Genomic DNA, 19,788 nt, shown 5'->3' on the forward strand with positions numbered 1-19,788 from the left:
TTGGATATAAGAGTGGACCAGGAGACAAGCCATGCTTTTGAATTTGTCCTCTGGTAGTACAAAACCTCATGCCTGAACTTCTTAATACATAAATATATGAATGTGCTTTGATCTCTACATTGTCCTGGAACTAAATTGACTTGTCAAAGGTGGCAGGACACCAAGTTATCTATTAAATACCTACTGACACTGATTTTTTTTTTTTTTTTTTTTGTGGTGTTCATCATAACCACTAATATAAGCAGGGGCCGTTCTACAAATGACGCACCAAGGTGAGGCAGCATTACATTAACAGTCTAAGATGGCCCTTTTCCACTCACCCTCAATGTAATCAAACATGAGCACAAGTTTTACTTTAAAAATGTACATTCCTAATTTTTTAAATTTTTTTTACTGTTTCTACAACCTAAATACGAATGTACAATGAACTCTAGATATGTCTATTTGGAGGAAGTTCTCTGGGATCCAGCATTTGTTTTCAATGGTCCCTTCAAGGCTGAGTCAAGATAAAAGCTGCTCTATAATCTTTTTATTACCATCTTTCTTACGCTATGAAAAGCAAAGTATAGTTTGTAGTAATTTCCAGGCAAGATCTGTTCGTGGGAAAATACCTCAATCATAGGAAATTTAAAAAATACAATGAGTAGCAGTATGAGAGGGTATTTGCATATTTTGTTTATAACTCATATATGCTTTAACGTGTTAATATCTTTTGTTACCATTCAAAATCCTTTTAAAACTTTAGTTTTTGTTAAAATAATACCTGGTTATTCATCAATAAGAAGTGTTACCAGTCTCCCAAATATACTCCTATATCGGCACTCTGCCATGTGCCCCTGGTGGAGGCTGCAGATGATTGTGGGCTTCCCACACATTACACAAGCATAGCCAATTCATATTATCAGGAAGTAGAGGAAGAGCATTAATGTACAACCAATGGTGTAGTAAATACATGTAGTCATGAATTGGCTTTATCAGCAGTAGCAATGAGATGAAAAAAGTATCAAAGGGTCAAACGTGCTTATTGAATTTGGAAAGCAAAAAAAAAGAAAACTTTTTTTTTTTTTTTTAAAAAGATTAACAATTATATATATTGTTTAAATAAAATAATAATATAATGTTTAAATAACATTCAACACTGCTACATATATCAGTAATTTAATTTTGCATACACAACCTTTAGTAATATATCAACCATCAAACATAAGTGAACTTTACACTATATACAAGCTAGGCAATGTGTAACAATGACCTAGCATGAAACAATTCTGTGTGTAAAATTACAGCAGCTTTACACTTCACAGACCGGCGATGGCTCCAGCTCTGCCATGCATTCATTTTTTTCCATGTTTAAAGGCTATGAACTGGGTCCAAATGTTCCTGCTTTCTCTGCTATTTCCAAAGCAGCCTTCAAGTTCTGGTCAAACAACTCGCACCTAAAATAAAAATAATTGTTGATAGAAAATCAGTACAAAAAAAAAAAAAAATATGCTGCTCAAGATTTACCTGAATAAAAAATAAAGGTTTAACTCCAGGTACAACAAATCCCATACACCCAACACTGACATTGTGTTCCTGTATCCCTCTCCTCCTGCTCAATCATAAAACATGGCTGAAAACTAATGCAGCCACCACATCTAAGGACTGAAAAGATGGCATATATTTTATTTTTGTTCTTGGGATTGGATATGCTTTAGAAGAATAACATTGCAGTAGTTCTTAAACTTCTACTGTGGATATCAATAGCTTATATTCCAACAAGAACAATTACCAAACACAAGCCATATGCACTTTATAAATTAGGATAGCTTTATTGCAATATTGGCTCTCCTGAAGAGTTTATTAACATTAAAAAAATATGAATATGAAAACCCTGCTTAATGACATAAATGTGAATTAAATAATTTCATAGGATTGTAATCTACTTATTTTATCACAAAGTTCACCCAGAATAGTTACTGCAACTAATCATTAACAACCACTGCTATCCACAATCATGGCTTATTTTTCTACCTGTCAGCAAAACAGGTTATGTACCCAACAGAGCACAGATAAGAAAAGCATGGAACACTCCAGAAGAACAGGGGGTGTAATAGCATGAACAGTGACTAAGGGCTTGTTTGCATTAACATTGATAGTATTGATAACTAGTAATGTTGATTGATTGATGTCCATTTTTGATGTGTTACTAAAGATATATCGTCTGAATTGACAAAAACAGCTTGGCACAGACTTTGGTATTTGTCATCTACCACTTCATACTGCTGGGACTCACACACAGTATGCAGGATTTCTAAACCTTGCTGCAGTGTGTGGTTCTACCTCCTGAAAAAGGAAGCATTACAAGCAACGTGGAGGGAAATGTTCTTACCTAATCGGCATTTCCAGGGAATAAAATGGATTCTTGAGTGCAAAGTCAGAGTACAGTTCATAAATTTTGCGTAGTAAAGCATCAATGCCAGCCTGGCGTGGATCTGACAAAACCATAAATTTTATACCTGCAGAGGGAAAAAAGACATTTTGAAACTGACAACCGTTTGAATATTAAGGTGAAAAAAACAAACAAGAAAACATATGTAGGTTATTGATAGTAAACTTAGCTATTTGAAGCTGGACTCTGTAGTGATGTATTGAGCAGAACAATCAATGTATTTTCTAAATGCTATATGTTATTATTATTAATAATAATAAACAGTTTATATAACAAAGATACAGACAGATATATATATGGATATATATTTTTTTACTGGGGTGACACCTAGTGGCATGTCCTGGAACTGCATCTGTCTCTGGTTTATTAGATCCGAGCTATTAATGACAAACTGTTTGTAACACAAGAACACAGCTTCACCACTTAGGAACTCAAAGGGCAAAATACTTTAATCTGTAAAAAGTGAGAAAAGAGGGTGGTTATTTACAGGGTTAGCCCATGTGATTTTATTTTTCTTCCCTTTTAAATAAATTGCACACTATGGAAGTATTTATTCACATTATTTTATTGACATTTCAAATAATTACTGTTTAAAATGTCAGAAGTGATGGCTGCATTTTGTACCCCCTTGAGTCAAAGAATTTTTCATGTTTTCCCAGAAAAAAGTAGGAACCTTTGTTAATATTTGTATCATTTTGTTTAAAGTATAAACTGTAATTCAAAGCTTCCCATCCAAACATCAGGTTTTCTTGTGTTTAATCTAGAACAATTTACAGTTTACTAAATTAACTCATCTACAAATTAGAAATTCTAAAAAAAATAAAGAAATGGCCAGGATGACTTTGCCCAAGTGTGTGTTAGATAATGCTGGCTACTGAACTCAGCACATCTAGTGCCATAAAATATTGCAGGGAAAATCTTAGCGCAGAAGGTGAATATTGTTATTTTATCTTTATTTACAATAGGCCCTTTGTTTTTTCTTCTTATTTTCAAATGGAGTTTTGTTTTAAGCTAGGTTCACATTAGAGGTGAGGTTGCGGTGCATTTACTGCTTCTTCACCCCAGAAATCTCTCGGGAGCATCTCCCTGCGGCAGCTTCTTAGTGAATGAATTGGGGAACAGTGAGCGGTGTCCTGTAATTGTGGTAATATCAGTATTATGCTTTAGGTCTAAAGTCTAAAACTGGGATCACCTTTACTTTACACACCATTTATATTTGTAGCAATGTTTTTGTCATCTTGATGTTACACTGTGCGCTGGTACCTATAGATCAGTTTCACAAAATAAAGAAATAGACGATGTGGGAATACTACATGCTCATAAAAAAATCTGAATAGGAGAAAGATCCGCTATGAAAATTGTGGGAAAACATTAGGATTAAGGTGTTTGATAGTTTGACATTCTCACCTTACAAATAATAATCCATGGATGCATGAATAAAATTCATTAAATCTATGGAAACATGTACCTGTCAGAGTCTGAAAACAGTGCAGTTTGAATGTATCCGTTTCCAACATTTCAATGCCGGAACTTCCCGGCTCCGGAGAAAGTTGGGATCCAATAGCAAATAACCTGGAAGACAGGATGAAAGTTACTTTTTTGTATTTGTTCAATTCGGTAAGAAAAGAATTTCATTCAGAACATTAGGTCCAGGCTGAAGATGTATCAAAGTATAAGGTATATATTCATCCTAAAGTGCATTCATGATGGGGGTCACATAGATGCATTGTACGGTGCAGCACACAGGAAGTGCATGCAATTTTTTTTATATTTACATTGCAACCTGCACCAGGTTAGTGGGTACTGTGTGTTGGGATGACATTCAGAACATCAAACTGACTTTGCAAAGGGTGCTGCTATTACAAGTGAAGTACAACTGTGTCTCCTGTGAGCTCCCAAGCTGTACCTTGGCAACCTAAACCAATACAAGGCTGTGCTGGGGATCACATAGATGACATACATCATGATGGGATGTAAATAACACCAAAGGTGGAGCACTACTTTGTTTATGTATTTGCCATTCCCACTTTCTTTTGTGTGACCTGGTAAGTTACCCAAACAAATCTGATAACCATATCTTCCTGGTTTAGAAGTTCCACCTCCAAGCACATAATTGGGCTGATATACTACAAAACATTCAAAAACCACAAGTCTTCTTCCCAACCTCTCTTCTAAAAAAAATTCTAAATGCCTCTTTTCCATAGTTTTCCTTTACTCCCCATCCATACCTATACAGATAGTCCCCGAGTTAAGAACATATGACATACAGACGCCTCCTAAATACCAACTGGGCTTCCCCGCTCACTGTGTGCAGAACAGAGGCTTGATGGGGGGAAGGGGGCAGTTTGCATGACTTGCAGAAGAAATCTTTTGCTAAACACAGCTGAGGTTGTGGGTGATCTTAGGGGGGTGAGCTCTTTCTGCAGCCTCTTGTTACTATTTATTGACCAAGACAAACTCTGCAGTTTTTTTCTTTTTGCATATCAAAGCACATTTTGCTCCAGAACATAATGAATGTCTAGGCTGCATAAAAATTTTTTGTGATTAACTCACACTAAGGATTTTTTTTACAGTAACTGACACCATGCTGCCTAATAATATGTTTAGACAAACATATTATTCATTTTCAATCATATTATTAAACATTTTTCCTAATTGTATTCATTAAAATAATGTATCTGTTCCGACTTACATACAAACCTACAGTCCCTATCTCGTATGTAACTCAGGGACTACCTGTATTAGCTTTGTCCCATTCTCAATATTCAATTTATAAAAATGTCCTCAACAAAATAATTACAATGGAATTATTACTGAGGGAAAGGAAACATGTTACCCATGCATGACTTAATGACGAAACTCACGAATGAAACATGGAGGCCAACATCAGCTTCTCATTGGATGTAAGACGAGGTCGTCCAAAGCGGATGGAAAGTGGATAGTTGGAGGGGTTTCCCAGAAATTCCAGAACTTCCTTTCCATCGGCTGTGTATCTTCCATTTACATCAATGCCGTTGATGGAGAGCACAGCATGTCCAACTATAAGGAGGTATAGACATAAATCACAATCGGTACTCAACAAATTACATGGTGAAGACAAGGACAAAAAAAAGGAAAAGGGTAATCACACATAATCAGTGCCGCACATATAATACATTCTTCAAACAGAAGCAAAAGCCTTCTGTTTTTAACCTTGGTAACAGGGCCTTCCTGCTCTTTTATACAATGTTACTATACACAATGAGCTTAATTTCTAAAACAGGGATTCTGACATTCCTTCAAACATTCCCTGGTGTGAATCTCCCAGGTCCAAGTTTTTCAATGGCAGGGATTCTCCACCATGGAATGTTTGAGGGAATGTCAGATTCCCTGTTTTATAGTGTTAGAGATCTTTGGATTGTGAAATCAAACAGATCAGCATTATCTATTCCCATCCATGTTATAGTGATGTCAGTTATTAAACTGCTGACTGAATCTGTTCAAAAGCTGGTGGAAATCGTGGTTCTAATAAGATACAATGAGAATGCAATGCATGGAATGTTCTCCCGCTTTGTGTGGGTTTTGAGGCGCTCTGGTTTATTGGATTCACCAGATATTGTCCTTGTCATGAACCAAAGTGCAGTGCAGATCAGGGTGTGAGCACAATATGGTTGTATGATAATAAAAATATGAAGAAATAAAATACAGTAGACTCTCGACTATCTAATACCTAATGTGGCGGAAAGGCATGCCGGATAACAAAAAAGCCGGATAGGCCGGAGTTCTATAAATGCAGTACTCACTTCCTGCTCCAACAACGCTCTTATTCATACTTTACGACCACTTAGCACAGGCAAGCAATTGCCAACATCCGACACACAACCGATGAAGTAAAGAGCGAGCAGCAGGGTGAGGGAAATCTGCTCCCTGCATGTCTCAACTTGCGCCATGCACATGGCGAGCAGGAGCACCGCAGCAGACCCGGCAAAGTTAATGTATTCATCATTTTATTACGGAGAATAATTTTTTTTTATTACCTAGGCAGCATAGTACGGGGGACGAATAGTTGCGAGCTGGATAGTCCAGAGTCTACTTTACATAAAAAATCTTTGCTAGTTTGACTCAGTGGGTGCCATCATTTTATAAGAGTTCTAGAGACACAAAACTACTAAACTGAAATATCTAAGCCAGGCACAAACTGAACAAACGGAAATCTGAAGCAGCTGCAATCAGACTTTATATATCAGTCAATGCAAAAATGTGAGATCTGCCACAACGTCATCCACAATACATAGGGATCAACAATTCATCCATATAATAGAGGGTCTGACTGCTGCCTATAACAGTGGTCGCCAATCTTTCGGACCTCATGGACCACTAAAAGCTCAGAATCTGGGCCGCGCATGCACGAGGAGCCGTGTGTCACTCAAAGGGAGGGAACTTCTTTCATAGTTATGTCATGATGCCAGAACTGTAGGTGAGTTGTGTCCATACGGGGGACACGGTCTTTGGGTCTGCCCAGGGCACCCTCCAACGGGGTCCTTCTCCTGACTGCGCTAAGGGGCGCACCGGTCAGAACCGCGGACCATCATGATTTTCTCAGGGAGCACCGGTTGGGGACCGCTGGGCTATAATACACAGAGATCACTGAGCTCTATTCACCTAAACAAGATCTGATCAGCAGCCATTGCTATGATGAATCAGCCCAGCTACACTGAGCTCCATTCACCCAAATCCTGAACAATGTCCTAGATTGTAAGCTCTTCAGGGCAGGGTCCTCTCCTCCTGTGTCACTGTCTGTCATTTGCAACCCCTATTGAATGTACAGCGCTGCGTAGTATGTTGGCGCTTGTAAATCTTGTTTATTAATAATAACAATGAAACACACAGCCATGTATTCATACATCATAAACGTTTCCAGAAGCTATGGAGAATCCCATACAGGCCCGGCTGTATACATCCGGACTGTCACCTCGCTAACCTCGTATGCTGTCCCGCTGGCCGAAGGACACCAACACCCGCTCGTCATGCACTTTCAGGACGAAATCCAGCGGGTAGCTGAAGGTTTTCTCGGTCTCGGAGCGCGGGTTTTGGTTATCCAGCTGATAAATGAGGCCCCCTGCCTTGTTCACTACGTACACACTGAAGATCGCCATGTTGACAGCGCCTGTGTCACGTGACACACGCTGCGCACGTCTGTCACCGCAGAGGATGACGGGAAATGTAGTGTCCTCATACTATTCTAAATTATTATAGAATAACATGTAATAATACATGTCTTACGATCACATATTTTGTTCTAATGGAAAATAACGTGTGGTTATAGACGGAACAATTGGTCTGGTCTTGTGCTGAACAGACCTATCTGAGTCACATACCAAAGATAAGCATGCACCAAATGTAGTCAGGATATTTGTATAGCATACTTGGTATATGTCATTGACATAAGACAGCAGTCCCCAAACTGCAGACTGAGGGTCAGATGCGGTGCTATGCTTTCCATTAAAATTTACCTAGGGAAATGTTTCACCCAAGGCTGACAATGATGGGGAATTATTCCCCCCACTGACACCAATGATAGGGTACTATCCCCCCCCCCCCCCCCTTCCCAGTGACACTAATGGTGGGACACTATTCCCCCACTGACACCAATGGTGGGACACTATTCCCCTCACTGACACCAATGATGGGGTACTGGGCTCTTGCCTGACCACCCTACGATCTGGGAGACAGTGAGACAAAAGAAAAAATACCTGGCCCTGATTGCGTAGTAGTTGGCCCATGATTACAAGATCTTTGTGATTTATTTCCTGCATTCTCTACATGTCCATTCACATGGTATATTTGTGTTGTCATGCACTGATGGTGTGCCTTGTGTATGTTTCATTCTTTTTAAATGTAAAGAACAAATCGATTTTTCTTTTCCACAGCATAGGGTGTATTTATAAAGCAGTGAATCTGACATTCCCTGAAACATTCCCTGGTTGAGAACAATTACTGCCATTGGAACAGTTTTTCCACCAGGGAATGTTTTGGTGAATGTTGATTAACTGCTTTATAAATAGAAACCACAATGTGCTGCAATATATTGTAATATGTAGCAACACAGTGGGCTCTATTTTTAAAACAGAGAATCTGACATTCCCTCGAACATTCCTTCATGAGAATCCACTACTGCCATTGAAACACATGGACCTTGAAGATAAAGATATACGTTGTCCTTATATTGGGATTTTGTTGAACAATACAGCTCAGTACAGTGGGTGTGAATGGGAAGCTTTGTATGTCACCTGTTAAAGCATGAGCAGCTCTGTGCATATACCCAACCAACTCTGCCCTCCTCCAAGATTATAAAGGAGCCCTCCAGCCTAACTTGGCTTTTGTTCTTCATTCTTCATTATGGTGATCATTCTTCATTATGGCTTTATTTGGAATGGACTTCACAGGCCAGGATTTATAGCACCCGCTGCAGTTTCTGGAGTCATACTGTTATAATTATTAATAAACAGTATTTATATAGTGCCAACATATTACGTAGCGCTGTACATTAAATAGGGGTTGCAAATGACAGACAGGTACAGATGGGGACACAGGAGGGGAGAGGACCCTGCTGCTTTGGTTTTGACCTCTGGCGGGATTGTGTGAACAGGAATGGAGATTTACACTATTCTGGAATTCATGTTTTTAGCCCAAATAGCAAGCCTAAAGTTTCTTTCTCTGAATAATGTTCGTAGAACCCCAGAGAAGACCCCACATCTTCTGAACTGTGACTCTGGTTAGACAGGGCAGGAGGACAATTTGTGGTTTGAAGATATCTGTTCTTTAGGCTATGCTCAGACTATTGAGTAAAAACCGCCATTTACTGCTCTCAGGTGCCAAGCAGTTGCTAATGGGTGCTCATAAGCGGTAACAAGCACAAACTGCCAGACATTTGCAAACATTTGTGCGTGTTTCTGCAGTTGGAAGTGGTGCATATTTTTTAACATACAATATGAAAGATTGTCATCCATGTATGTAATTGAAGAGGAGAACAGCTCTTAGACTCAGGTAGCAACCTAAAACTGGACAGCTAAAGAAGAAAAACTGAATTTATTAATTCCAATAATACCCATTTAGGGGACAGACAAATGTTAGGTGGGTTAAGCAGCTTGTTCTTCTTCATTCCTTTTCCTTTTCCTTTTTCATCCTCCCTCCCCCATCTTTCTCTACATCAGGGAGCACAGGAAATGCAAGACACGGCCAATGCGTGGCTAAATCTTATGAGTGGCCCGCCGTTGGAACTTTTCATTGAAATAGCGCCGCTACTAAATTTCCCGGCATTACTTGCGTCTATAAAACAGTCCAATGCGGGGTTGAGCATAGGCAGAGAGCCCGCTGGTCCATAGAAGCAAGGGATGCCGGGAATTCTAGCATGTGGCGCTATTTCAAAGCAGCAGGGGACCATCTGCAGTTCCTATTTAGGATTCCTTTGGGGACCAAAAAAAAAAAGGACATTGCGGCCCAGAGTTTGACACCCCTGGTCTACATCCATTGAAAAACAAAACACCAAAAAAAGACATAAATTAGACAACTCTGTCATTGGTATTAAAACATTGGGTTTATTTTATTCTAAATGTAATAGCATGTAAAGCAGAGCTCAAATGGGGACATGGGGGGGGGGGGGGTAGATAGAAACAAGGAGGGCATTTACAGAAGACCAGAAATATTAGTCACCCCCCATGAACACACACTTTCAGTCTTTCTCTAATTACAGGTTTAGCTTTAAGGTTTAGGTGTAGATTCTAAATTATCCTGGCTGTCCCCCCTCCATCATCCTGTCTGTGCCCACTCTATAATCCTGGCTGTTACCCCCCATTATCCTAGCTGTGACCTCTCTATCATCCTGGCTGTGTGGCTTTGACCCCTCTATCACCCTGGCTGTGACCCTTCAATTATTCTGACTGTTACCCAGCCATTATCCTGGCTGTGACCCATCTATTATCCTGGCTGTGACCTCTCTATCATCCTAGCTGTGACTTCTCCATCATCCAAGCTGTGACACCCCCCCTGCCCATTATCCTGGCTGTCACCCCTCCATAATCCTAGCTGTGACCCCTCCATCATTCTGGCTGTGACCCCTCCATCATCCTGTCTGTGACCTCTCCATCATACTAGATATGACCCCTCCATCATCCTAGCTGTGACCCCTCCATCATTCTGGCTGTGACCCCTCCATTATCCTAGCTGTGACCTCTCCATTATCCTGGCTGTGACCCCTCCATTATCCCGGCTGTGACCCCACAATCACCTTGGCTGGACATACCCCACTAAAGAAGTAGAGCACAAAAGGAGAACCCAAAGTTAGAAGGTTTAGCTGCTTGCCACGCCTTATATTTGAAAAGGTAATGAGAGTAAGCAGAAAAGCAGGTACAGACGTAACACACATAATGGGCTTCATTCTAAATGATATCAAGCCTGAAAATATCACAGTGGTTACAAACATGATATCATGAACTTCACTATACCAATGTAACATCTCCACATCCCCTGATGAAGCCTATGTGCGAAACGCGCTGGAAAAATGAAACACTGATGACATCTATGATACAGGATTTTAGGTTGTATTCGGGGCTTGATATCGTTTAGAATAAAGCCCATTGTGTGATATCTATGTACATTAAAATCACCTAAATTAAAATAATTAAAATGGATTGTTATTTTATATAAGTTTGCACAACAAGCCTGCTTTTCTTCTTACTTTCATTAGCCATACCCCACTTCAATTTGTCCTCCCATATTTGCCATGGCACCCCTCCCTCATTTGTCCTGACATCCTGTGGTTTGGGGGGTAGGACAGGTTGGGCTCCCCCAAAGATGGCGGGGGGGGGGAATACATCAGTGCCCCAGGTTGTCTCATGTTATTCATTGCCCAGTGTACGAAATGTGCGCTGCATCATGGGAAATTATTGCTGTATGTGAGGAAATCTGAGCAATATATTGTTAGTATGGACAAGTAAATGGAGTATATGGAAAGTCTATGGAATCTCTATTACTTTATTGTTGGCTCGTATGTGTCGCTTACATTCTATAACCCGATACAAATAAAATAACACTGACATTCCCTAGGCATGCCGGGAGTTGTAGTTCAGTAGGAGCGGCCAGCAAGGCGGAAGTTGCCGCCTTCTACGGGGTTTCCTGAGCTGACTGTAGGGGCTTCTTCCTTTCTGTCCGACATCTTTGTGAGAGCAGCAGCATGGTGAGGCTCCGGGGACAGGGATGAGATCTGGACGGGGGATAGGGGGGTCCACAGCGGCTGGGGAGGACAGGGAGCTCTCCGGCTTACGCTGGCAGATATGTGGAGGCAATGAAAGGAGCTGCGTCCGGCCCTGAGACCATGATGTGGGAGGCCGCCCTGTGCTATGGCTCGGGCTCATCTGCAGGCCGGGGTTCCATGCGCTGGGTGCACACTGCGACCTCTCTATATGCTGGAGGTGACTTATTCCCCTTGTACTAGCAGGGATTCGCCCTATGTGAATGTAGTGACTGACTGTACGATCACAGAAACTTTCCTGACCTTTCAGATCTGAACATTAGCTGGGCATGCTGAGGAATTCACTAAACGTGGAATAAATTAGATTAAAAATAACAGAATTATAAAACTTCTATCCTGGCTTTTGATTTTTATTTTAATACAGTATTTATATAGTGCCAACATATGATGTGGTGCTGTACAATAAGTAGAGATGCCTCTTGTGTCCCTTGGCATGATCAGATCCCAGTATAAATACTTTCCAGGCAATATTCCTCATGTGTTGGTGGGATTATTGCAAAGAAGTCCTCTAATATATTCTATTGGAAGATTCCCCTCTGATCCTCAATATTGAATTCCCTCTTCTGTATTATTATTAAACAGGATTTATATATTTATATATTATATAAAGCGCTGTCATTGATGACTATTGGAGAATCCAATGCTGGGAAAAATGTGATGCTTAATAAATGAATGGTGCAGCCTGTTACCATGCCAAGTATTTGCCAGTCTGCTCCCTGTGAATCCAATGTTTGCCATCATAAAACATTACTACTATACAGCCTGCATCCTGATCACTGCTCTCCCCCCATCTGACTGTCATTTGTCTCCTCCAGGACATGGCCCCTAGAAATGTTTTTGAACCATTACTGCGTTAGAGTTCACTAGAATGTATCTAATGCTTTAGATTTACTGCAAATAAAGTTGAAAAGGATTAATGTGTTACTTCCTAGATTGTAAGCTCTTCTTGGCAGGGTCCTCTCCTTGTCCTGTTTGTATCTGTCTGTCATTTGCAACCCCTATTTAATACAGTACAGTGCTGCATCTTATGTTAGTGCTATATAAATACTGTTTAATAAAAATAATTAGAATCTTTGTCAGGATGTTATTGCTCTGGAGCTGGACTCCTTGTTCTGCTCAAAGTTTTTTGGCATTGGATATGCTTTGTTCATTATTCATTTATTCATTATATTAGACTTTCAGCCTTGTATTTAGAAAAGCACATTTCTTGCATGTAAGGTCAGGGGGCTAAAATATCTGGCATCGGAAAAACTACAACATCCTATACCTATGTGAACACAGCATGCATGTTGGGTTTCCTAGTAATTGGCAGTTCCTGTGCTCTGTCCTTTTATTTCTACTTATGAAGATGTTAATAGGACTTCATGTAACACTGTAATAGTACATGGGCAGATTTTCACTTTGGATCCAACACCTGGTTTGGGAGCTGACCAATTGCAGAGTTTTTTTAGTGGTTGTGGATAAGTAGACATGTTAACTGTGGATCAGAAGTTTTCTCTTATTAAATAGGATTTATATAGCACCAGCATATTACTCAGCGCTGTACAATAAATAGGGGTAGCAAATGACAGACACATACAGACAGTGACACAGGAGGAGAGGACCCTGCCCCGAAGAGCTTATAGTTGTATTGTGTCAAAACAATCTTACAGATGAAATCTTGTACACATTCAATGTTTTAGAACTATCAATTAGGCACAAAGTTTGATTCAGGTCTACTTGTGTGTACTTGGCCCAAGTCAATTAAAATTTAAAAACATTTGTAGTACATATTAGAATTTATATTTTGTCTTTTCCAGCCTCCTAAAGACGACAAGAAGAAGAAGGATGCTGGCAAATCTGCCAAAAAGGATAAGGACCCAGTCAACAAGTCTGGAGGCAAGGCCAAAAAGAAGGTAAGATGTCTGTACATATACAGATCAAGCAGAAAAGTGCTTTTAGCAGAATTGGAGCATAGTTTGATTCATGAGGAAGGGGGGGGATGCTGTGTCCTCCCCCTGCAATGTAACCCCCATATTATACTTTCAGCCCTGCTCCGGGGAACATTACATTGCAGTTCCAGTGGCAGATTAAAGCGGAAGTAAACCCAAAACAAAAATAAACACACTTACCTTTAATCCCGGAGATCAGTCTATCCGTCGGCAGGTTTCTTCCATCGGGTCCCAGTACCCGTCTTTGGCCCGGTGCCGACATAATTTTCTCTCTTCCAGGTTCATCTTCCTGTGTCACCTGATTTCGAACTGCGGAGGTGTGAGATTTAGTGACGTAGATTTGGGGAAAAAATCACCAATCACTGCCCAAGGCTCCTTCTGCACATGCCTGAGATTAGTGCATGCGCAGAAGGAGCAGCCAAGAGGCTCCCAGGATGCATGACATAGGTATCCTGGGAGGCTCTGTGCTCCCATTATGTCTTGGTTGCCGTGGTGGTGCTGCACCCTTTTTTTTTTTTTTTTTTTTTTTTTAAATGTGAGTATAAAATATATTTTTAATATATCTATAGGAATATAGTTTTTGGTCTACAAGTATGTACAATTTAAAGCCTAAATGTTCAGTTAGCTTCTTTTATTTTCCAACATTTGAGTTTTTAATGGTGCAGGGAGAGAAGTTACAACTTCTGTTTTTGTCAATGTCCTGTTGGGGACTATAGGGGGAAATCCTGGTGTGGACAGATAGCCTTGCTCAGGATGTTTCCCTAACTAGGAAGCAAAAGAAAGGTGACAGGGTCGCATCAAGCCGGTTGGGGGGGGTGGTTCGACTTTATATTGTCATCATGAGGTTCGGTGTAGTAAAGTACCTGCTGGTTAAGGGGCTTAAAGGTAAAACTACATGTGACCCAATTTTTTTTTTCCTTCTAAGTAGAAGTGGTCCAAAGGAAAAGTGAGGGACAAGCTGAACAATCTGGTGCTGTTTGACAAAGCCACTTATGACAAGCTGTGTAAGGAAGTACCCAACTACAAACTCATTACTCCAGCTGTGGTGTCTGAGAGGCTGAAGATCCGAGGCTCATTGGCCAGAGCTGCCCTCCAGGAACTGCTCAACAAAGGTAAGTGTCTGACTGTATTGTGTTTTTTGAGCCATCAACAAGATTTTCTTACCCTGTAAAGTATAAATAGCAGAATATTACAACATGCATAACTGCACAAATAAATTTATTTGTATTACGACTCTACCAATCATGCAAAGCCTTGACAAGTCACTCATCTCAGATGTCTTCTTTTTACTTAACTTCTAGGGCAAACCCACAGCTGTCATTACAAACACTTTACTGAATTGTCCCTGTCTGTCATAAACACTTATCATTAGTATAGTATAGCATTGTTGAGGAATCCATGAGGTGATATTTCGAAGTACAATCAGCTGTATGTAATTTTCTCTTCTAAGGTCTTATTAAGTTGGTGTCCAAGCACAGAGCCCAGGTCATCTATACCAGAAACACAAAGGGTGGTGATGCACCTGGAGGAGCTGAGGAATCATAGGTAAGTGGTCTATTAATTTTTAGACTTCAGCCAAGACTTAATACATTTGCCTATCTGAAGGTTAGAATTTTGGAATTCTGTAAATCCCACATTAAGATAGTAATTAAGGAGACATTGAAATAGTCAGGACATGTAAAACCTGTCTGGCTGTTGCAATCTGTGTCTCCACGAGGAAGACTGTCCCTCTCCTGGGGTAGGAACAAATTTACTGGGCACAAGTGGAAATCTCCCAGGGGGGACAGACTCCTGGTAAGTACCTGACAAAACTTTGATTTGTTAAATAACCAGGTGCAATAAATGTTCATTAAACATGAGTGTTTAATGGCTTAATCAGTTTTTGTAGGCTTTAGCTGTTAGCTTTGTACACAGGCTTCTTCAATGAAGAAGCATGGAATGCTTCCTGTTAGTTGACAATGTAAATATGAAATATTTGATGTATAACCGATTAAAGTCACATAAAACTTTATAAATATTTAAAGGGGCATTCTTCATAGGGCTTTAGTCCTATGTAATTAATTCAAAGGTTGAGTTTTGCTTTAAATGGGAATTTGTACTTAAAATGTGATATGCCGTACAAAACACAAGATGGCTTTAGGCTAATCAGACCTTTGTTTCCCCAATACTGGCGTACCACAGCCAAACTTGTCTGGGAGGTGCAAATGAATATAAATATTGGCATTTAAAGTAGTAGTATGGAATTTTATTTACATACTATCTTGTGGTAATATAAACCTGTAACCACTGTTACAAAGAAGCATCCTGTTTAATTCCTAAAAGGATCTGTTCTGATGTAATGGATCTGCCACTAATAACCATTTAAGTGGCACATTTTATCTCCACATTGAAATCATGATTGTGTTGGTTGAATTTTTTATTCACTTTCATACCACAAGGTTTTTTTTTTCTGGGTGTTAGTTTTAAGTGTATCTATTCATACATGTATAATTTAAGTATCAGTCATTTTTTTTTTTTAAATAAGCACCTACTGGAATATAGAAGCAGAAAGGAAGACTTTAACACTATTCACAGGCTGATGTATGAATATATAATGTAGCCATGTGTTTATAAAACTATGAAGTGGTATAAAATTATCCAGCCCAGAATAGACTGAAATGTTTAAACTATCCATTTTACTATCATAAGTTCTCTGTTTTTCAATATTTACATTTGTTAATTTGCTAGAATTAATCCATGTTCTTTTTTTCTTGCAGGGCCTTTATGGAAGGTTCCAAGTTTTCTTTGTACATTAACTGAAATAAAAAGGTATAAACAAATATGTGTTCTCTTCTCATTTCTTTAAAATGGGTGCTTTTTATAGCAAAAGTTACATTGAGTACTATAGAGTAAATCAAAACATAATGGTACATATGATAATCAAATACTTTTTGCCATGTCTGGGCATTAACATCAAAGTGACTATGACATTGTTAGTCTCGTGTTCTGCAGTGGCCTTTTTGTTATTAAACTTATCAAAGTGGATCTAAACTTAAAATTTTGAGCTGCCAGGTCCTCATTGCAGAAGGGAATAATATATGGCAGTTTCTTATCTGAAGTGATTTGGACTCCGAAAACCCCTGCTATAAAAATCGAACTGCACATCCCAAAAACAAAAGTTTAGATGTACATGACAAGAAACAGGACTTTTTAGGCATCTACATTGTTACAAATATCAAGTAAAATGCCAGAAATCTTTATTACTTATTTTAAAAGGAGCAAATAAAATTAACATACTGTATTTACAATATATGTTTTGCAACAAAGTTATTTGTTACAATGTATGTCTATTTGATACCTTAAAAGTACAAGTCTTTGCATGTATATCTAAAATCCTTGCTATAAATATCTGCAGCTCACAGTACATGTGTTTTTTGGTCAGTGGGAAGAATGCCTCTTACATTGTTGGTCATTGAGAAAAATATCACCCTTACAGATAGCCAATAGGTGTCTTTGGTAATTTACTTGAGAGGTTAAAGTTGCTCATGGCTCAAGGAACCCCTAGCAACTTTTGGAGGATTCAATAAAACACTGGATGAACAGCACTGCAAGTCAAACACCAGAATTGTAGGAGGAAGTAAACAATAACGTGTAATATGCTCAAATATAGCACAATCTTTACTGTTACTTGGTTCTGAAAAGGGAGCAGATGTAAGAAATTGGTTTACAAAAATAGATGTGATTACTACGTCAGACAATTTATAGCAACTATATCTTACATTTTAAAAAAAAGTGGGTAAAGTTACAGCAGGTGCAAATATACCGTCATGAGGACATTAAAAGGGTGTAGAGCACAGATGTCAAACACAAGGCCTAGGGGCCAGAATCTGGCCCGTCTGGCTGTTTTATGGGGCCTGCTGCAACTGCCGCAGGCAGGAGGACCCAGTCCTAGAAAGCTAGGTTGAAGCAGGGGGTCCACACTCCTGCTGAGACCCAGCACTAAGCACGACTTGTGCCAGAGTCCGGATCATGCTGCCAGTTGTATGCTGCTCCAGGTGTGGAATCTCGATGCGATGCTACATTAGCAATGTCTCCAGACTCAAGAGACAAAGGCCTCCAATTCAGCACAGTCAGTGCCTCCATTCCCCTCACATAGACAGGCCAGGATAGGTCGGGTACACCTACCTCAGAAAAAGCGGCTAAGAACAAAAAAGCAATCACTCCCAATATGTCCAATGAGAAAAATTGATGCAAAAGGAAGACCATTTATTGAAAGACAGGAAAGCAGATATATGTTCATGCTTCCTATTTTCAGAACATGATTAATGGATTAGAATGGCGTGTGATATGGTGTCCCAGGGTAAGGAAGGATCTATTCCACTAAGTCTATGTATCTTAATAAAAAGTTTGGCCCCTGTGTTTTAGATTTTTGGCTCTTTAAGTAATTTGAGTTTGACACCTGGTCTAGAGTATGTAATCTAGCCAATTCTATAGAGAAGGCTAGAATGGAGTGGGATAAAGGAGGGCATCATTGTAGATAATTATCCAAATCCGTGTAGACGAGGCTAGAATCATGTTGACAGGCAGATTTGTACAATTTAAAAATTATTTTAAGGAATACTTTAATATTAAAAATTAGTATGGACTTAGAAATAAATTGTTTTAATGAGTTTTAACCTTCACAATCTTTTTTATAATATTTAGAAATTACAAGTGTTTAAGCTACATTCCTCCTTTAAACCATTCTATTCTATCCTATTCTGTACAGAGCAGGCAAGAATAGAGTGGGCGAGAGGGGGAAAGCACTTTGCCTTCTTTTCTCTATCGCATTTCTCTCTGCCTCCCTGTACAGAGCAGGGTAGGTTGGAGTGGGCAAACACAAACTTACATTCTATTCCTCCTACATCATTATCTGTCATTTGCAACCCGTTTAATTTACAGCGCTGTGTAATATGTTGGCGCTATATAAATACTGTTTAATATTAATATTACTTTATACAGTGCTGTCTAGACTGGAGTGGGCAAAAGGCGGACAACATCTTGTCTTTACCATGTTTTCTTTTTGCCTCCCTCCAAACACTTTATTCTATCTTTATCCGTATAGAGCAGGAAGAGAAGAGGACAGCACTCTGCCTCACTCCAACCATCCCATTCTATCCTGTACAGAGAAGAAAACTAATTCTATTACCTGCTAGCTGAATACTGGTAACAAAATAATTCAAAAGACAACATGGTGGAGTGCTCAGAGGCCTGGTTTCATGTTTCTAACATAAAAAGAATGACAAGTGTGTGATATTTCTGTCCAAATACCTTTATGGAAGGTGAATATATTGTTTTTTTGTGACAGTCCTGTATTCGTCAGTCATTTACTTTTTTATTTGTTCAGGTATATAGCTATTTATTAGAAATGTCAGTAAAAAATGTTTTTACATAGGCTCTGAATAAAGCATTTTAACACAATTGTGTTTGTTTCTCTTGATTATTACTAAATGGTTTTTAGTGTATATGAAACTGAGTTTTGTATATACGGTATTAAACACTTCATTGCATACGTTTTTAAACTTACAAGTGTTTGTGTACAATGAGAGGTGAATGAAAACCTTTTTACCTGCAATCTCTAAAGAAATGCTTGCACAGTAACAGTGCTGACACATAGACAATAGGCAGAAATCACTTATGGCTGCTGGTTCTGGGACAAGAACATACAAATGTCCTGCCGTGTACAAGGTATATCCTAGTCCCTGATATAATAATACCATGGCATTATGTGAAAGATGCGAATCATTGACTCTCATTTACAAACATGTCTAATACTAGAGAGCATTAATCAAGAGAGAACCTGGGTGATCCATTAAAGCTGAACTGTATTTCTGTGAAAAGTGGCCTATTAAAGCGTACCTAAACTCAGAATGTTAACTTTAAATAAAAGAGGAGACATCCTTTTATTTAAAGTAGAAATTGTTAGTGTTTTTTTTTATTGAAACACCCTTTTAAAAAAAAAAAAAGTGTAGCACCGCCCTTCTTAGAGAGCAAGTAAACTCAAAAGTGCCCAAAAAAAAAAATACACTTTTCTTCAATTCCGGGTCCCGCTTCGTTCCAGCATCCGTTTCCGGGCCGACACGTCGCCATCTTCCCCTCTTCCTCCCGGTTCTTCCTAC

The 19,788-nt window shown here is 39.3% G+C and overlaps 2 protein-coding genes across 3 annotated transcripts; one reads left to right on the top strand and one right to left on the bottom strand.

Moving 5' to 3' along the window:
• Window positions 1–1,142: 1,142 nt before the first annotated feature.
• TRAPPC4 (trafficking protein particle complex subunit 4) lies at window positions 1,143–7,582 on the bottom strand. Its single transcript, XM_072427299.1, has 5 exons — window positions 7,392–7,582; window positions 5,296–5,470; window positions 3,900–4,003; window positions 2,372–2,498; window positions 1,143–1,436 (listed from the first exon to the last, which is right to left on the bottom strand). The coding sequence occupies exons 1-5, from the start codon at window positions 7,564–7,566 to the stop codon at window positions 1,358–1,360; spliced, it is 660 nt and encodes a 219-aa protein (XP_072283400.1). The 5' UTR covers window positions 7,567–7,582; the 3' UTR covers window positions 1,143–1,357.
• Window positions 7,583–11,544: 3,962 nt separating this feature from the next.
• Window positions 11,545–16,470, top strand: RPS25 (ribosomal protein S25). Of its 2 annotated transcripts, none has more exons than XM_072426158.1 (5): window positions 11,545–11,645; window positions 13,520–13,615; window positions 14,580–14,763; window positions 15,102–15,196; window positions 16,408–16,470. In XM_072426158.1, the coding sequence occupies exons 1-4, from the start codon at window positions 11,643–11,645 to the stop codon at window positions 15,194–15,196; spliced, it is 378 nt and encodes a 125-aa protein (XP_072282259.1). In that variant the 5' UTR covers window positions 11,545–11,642; the 3' UTR covers window positions 16,408–16,470. The 2 variants fall into 2 exon arrangements, with proteins under 2 accessions (XP_072282259.1, XP_072282258.1); XM_072426157.1 differs by lacking the exon at window positions 11,545–11,645 and adding an exon at window positions 11,794–11,880.
• Window positions 16,471–19,788: the final 3,318 nt, after the last annotated feature.

This window comes from Pyxicephalus adspersus, chromosome 11 (genome assembly GCF_032062135.1).
Source record: "Pyxicephalus adspersus chromosome 11, UCB_Pads_2.0, whole genome shotgun sequence".
In the NCBI taxonomy this organism is placed as follows: domain Eukaryota; kingdom Metazoa; phylum Chordata; class Amphibia; order Anura; family Pyxicephalidae; genus Pyxicephalus; species Pyxicephalus adspersus.

Excerpts from the sequence above, each read along its gene's own strand:
- TRAPPC4 (XM_072427299.1), bottom strand. The coding sequence starts at position 7,566 with ATGGCGATCTTCAGTGTGTACGTAGTGAACAAGGCAGGGGGCCTCATT. Across the intron at positions 4,004-5,295 it reads TTGGCCTCCATGTTTCATTC|GTTATTTGCTATTGGATCCC; the intron begins GTGAGTTTCGTC and ends CCTGTCTTCCAG. Across the intron at positions 1,437-2,371 it reads TCCCTGGAAATGCCGATTAG|GTGCGAGTTGTTTGACCAGA; the intron begins GTAAGAACATTT and ends TTTTTATTTTAG.
- RPS25 (XM_072426157.1), top strand. The coding sequence starts at position 11,809 with ATGGCTCGGGCTCATCTGCAGGCCGGGGTTCCATGCGCTGGGTGCACA. Across the intron at positions 11,881-13,519 it reads GACCTCTCTATATGCTGGAG|CCTCCTAAAGACGACAAGAA; the intron begins GTGACTTATTCC and ends TGTCTTTTCCAG. Across the intron at positions 14,764-15,101 it reads CCAGGAACTGCTCAACAAAG|GTCTTATTAAGTTGGTGTCC; the intron begins GTAAGTGTCTGA and ends TTCTCTTCTAAG.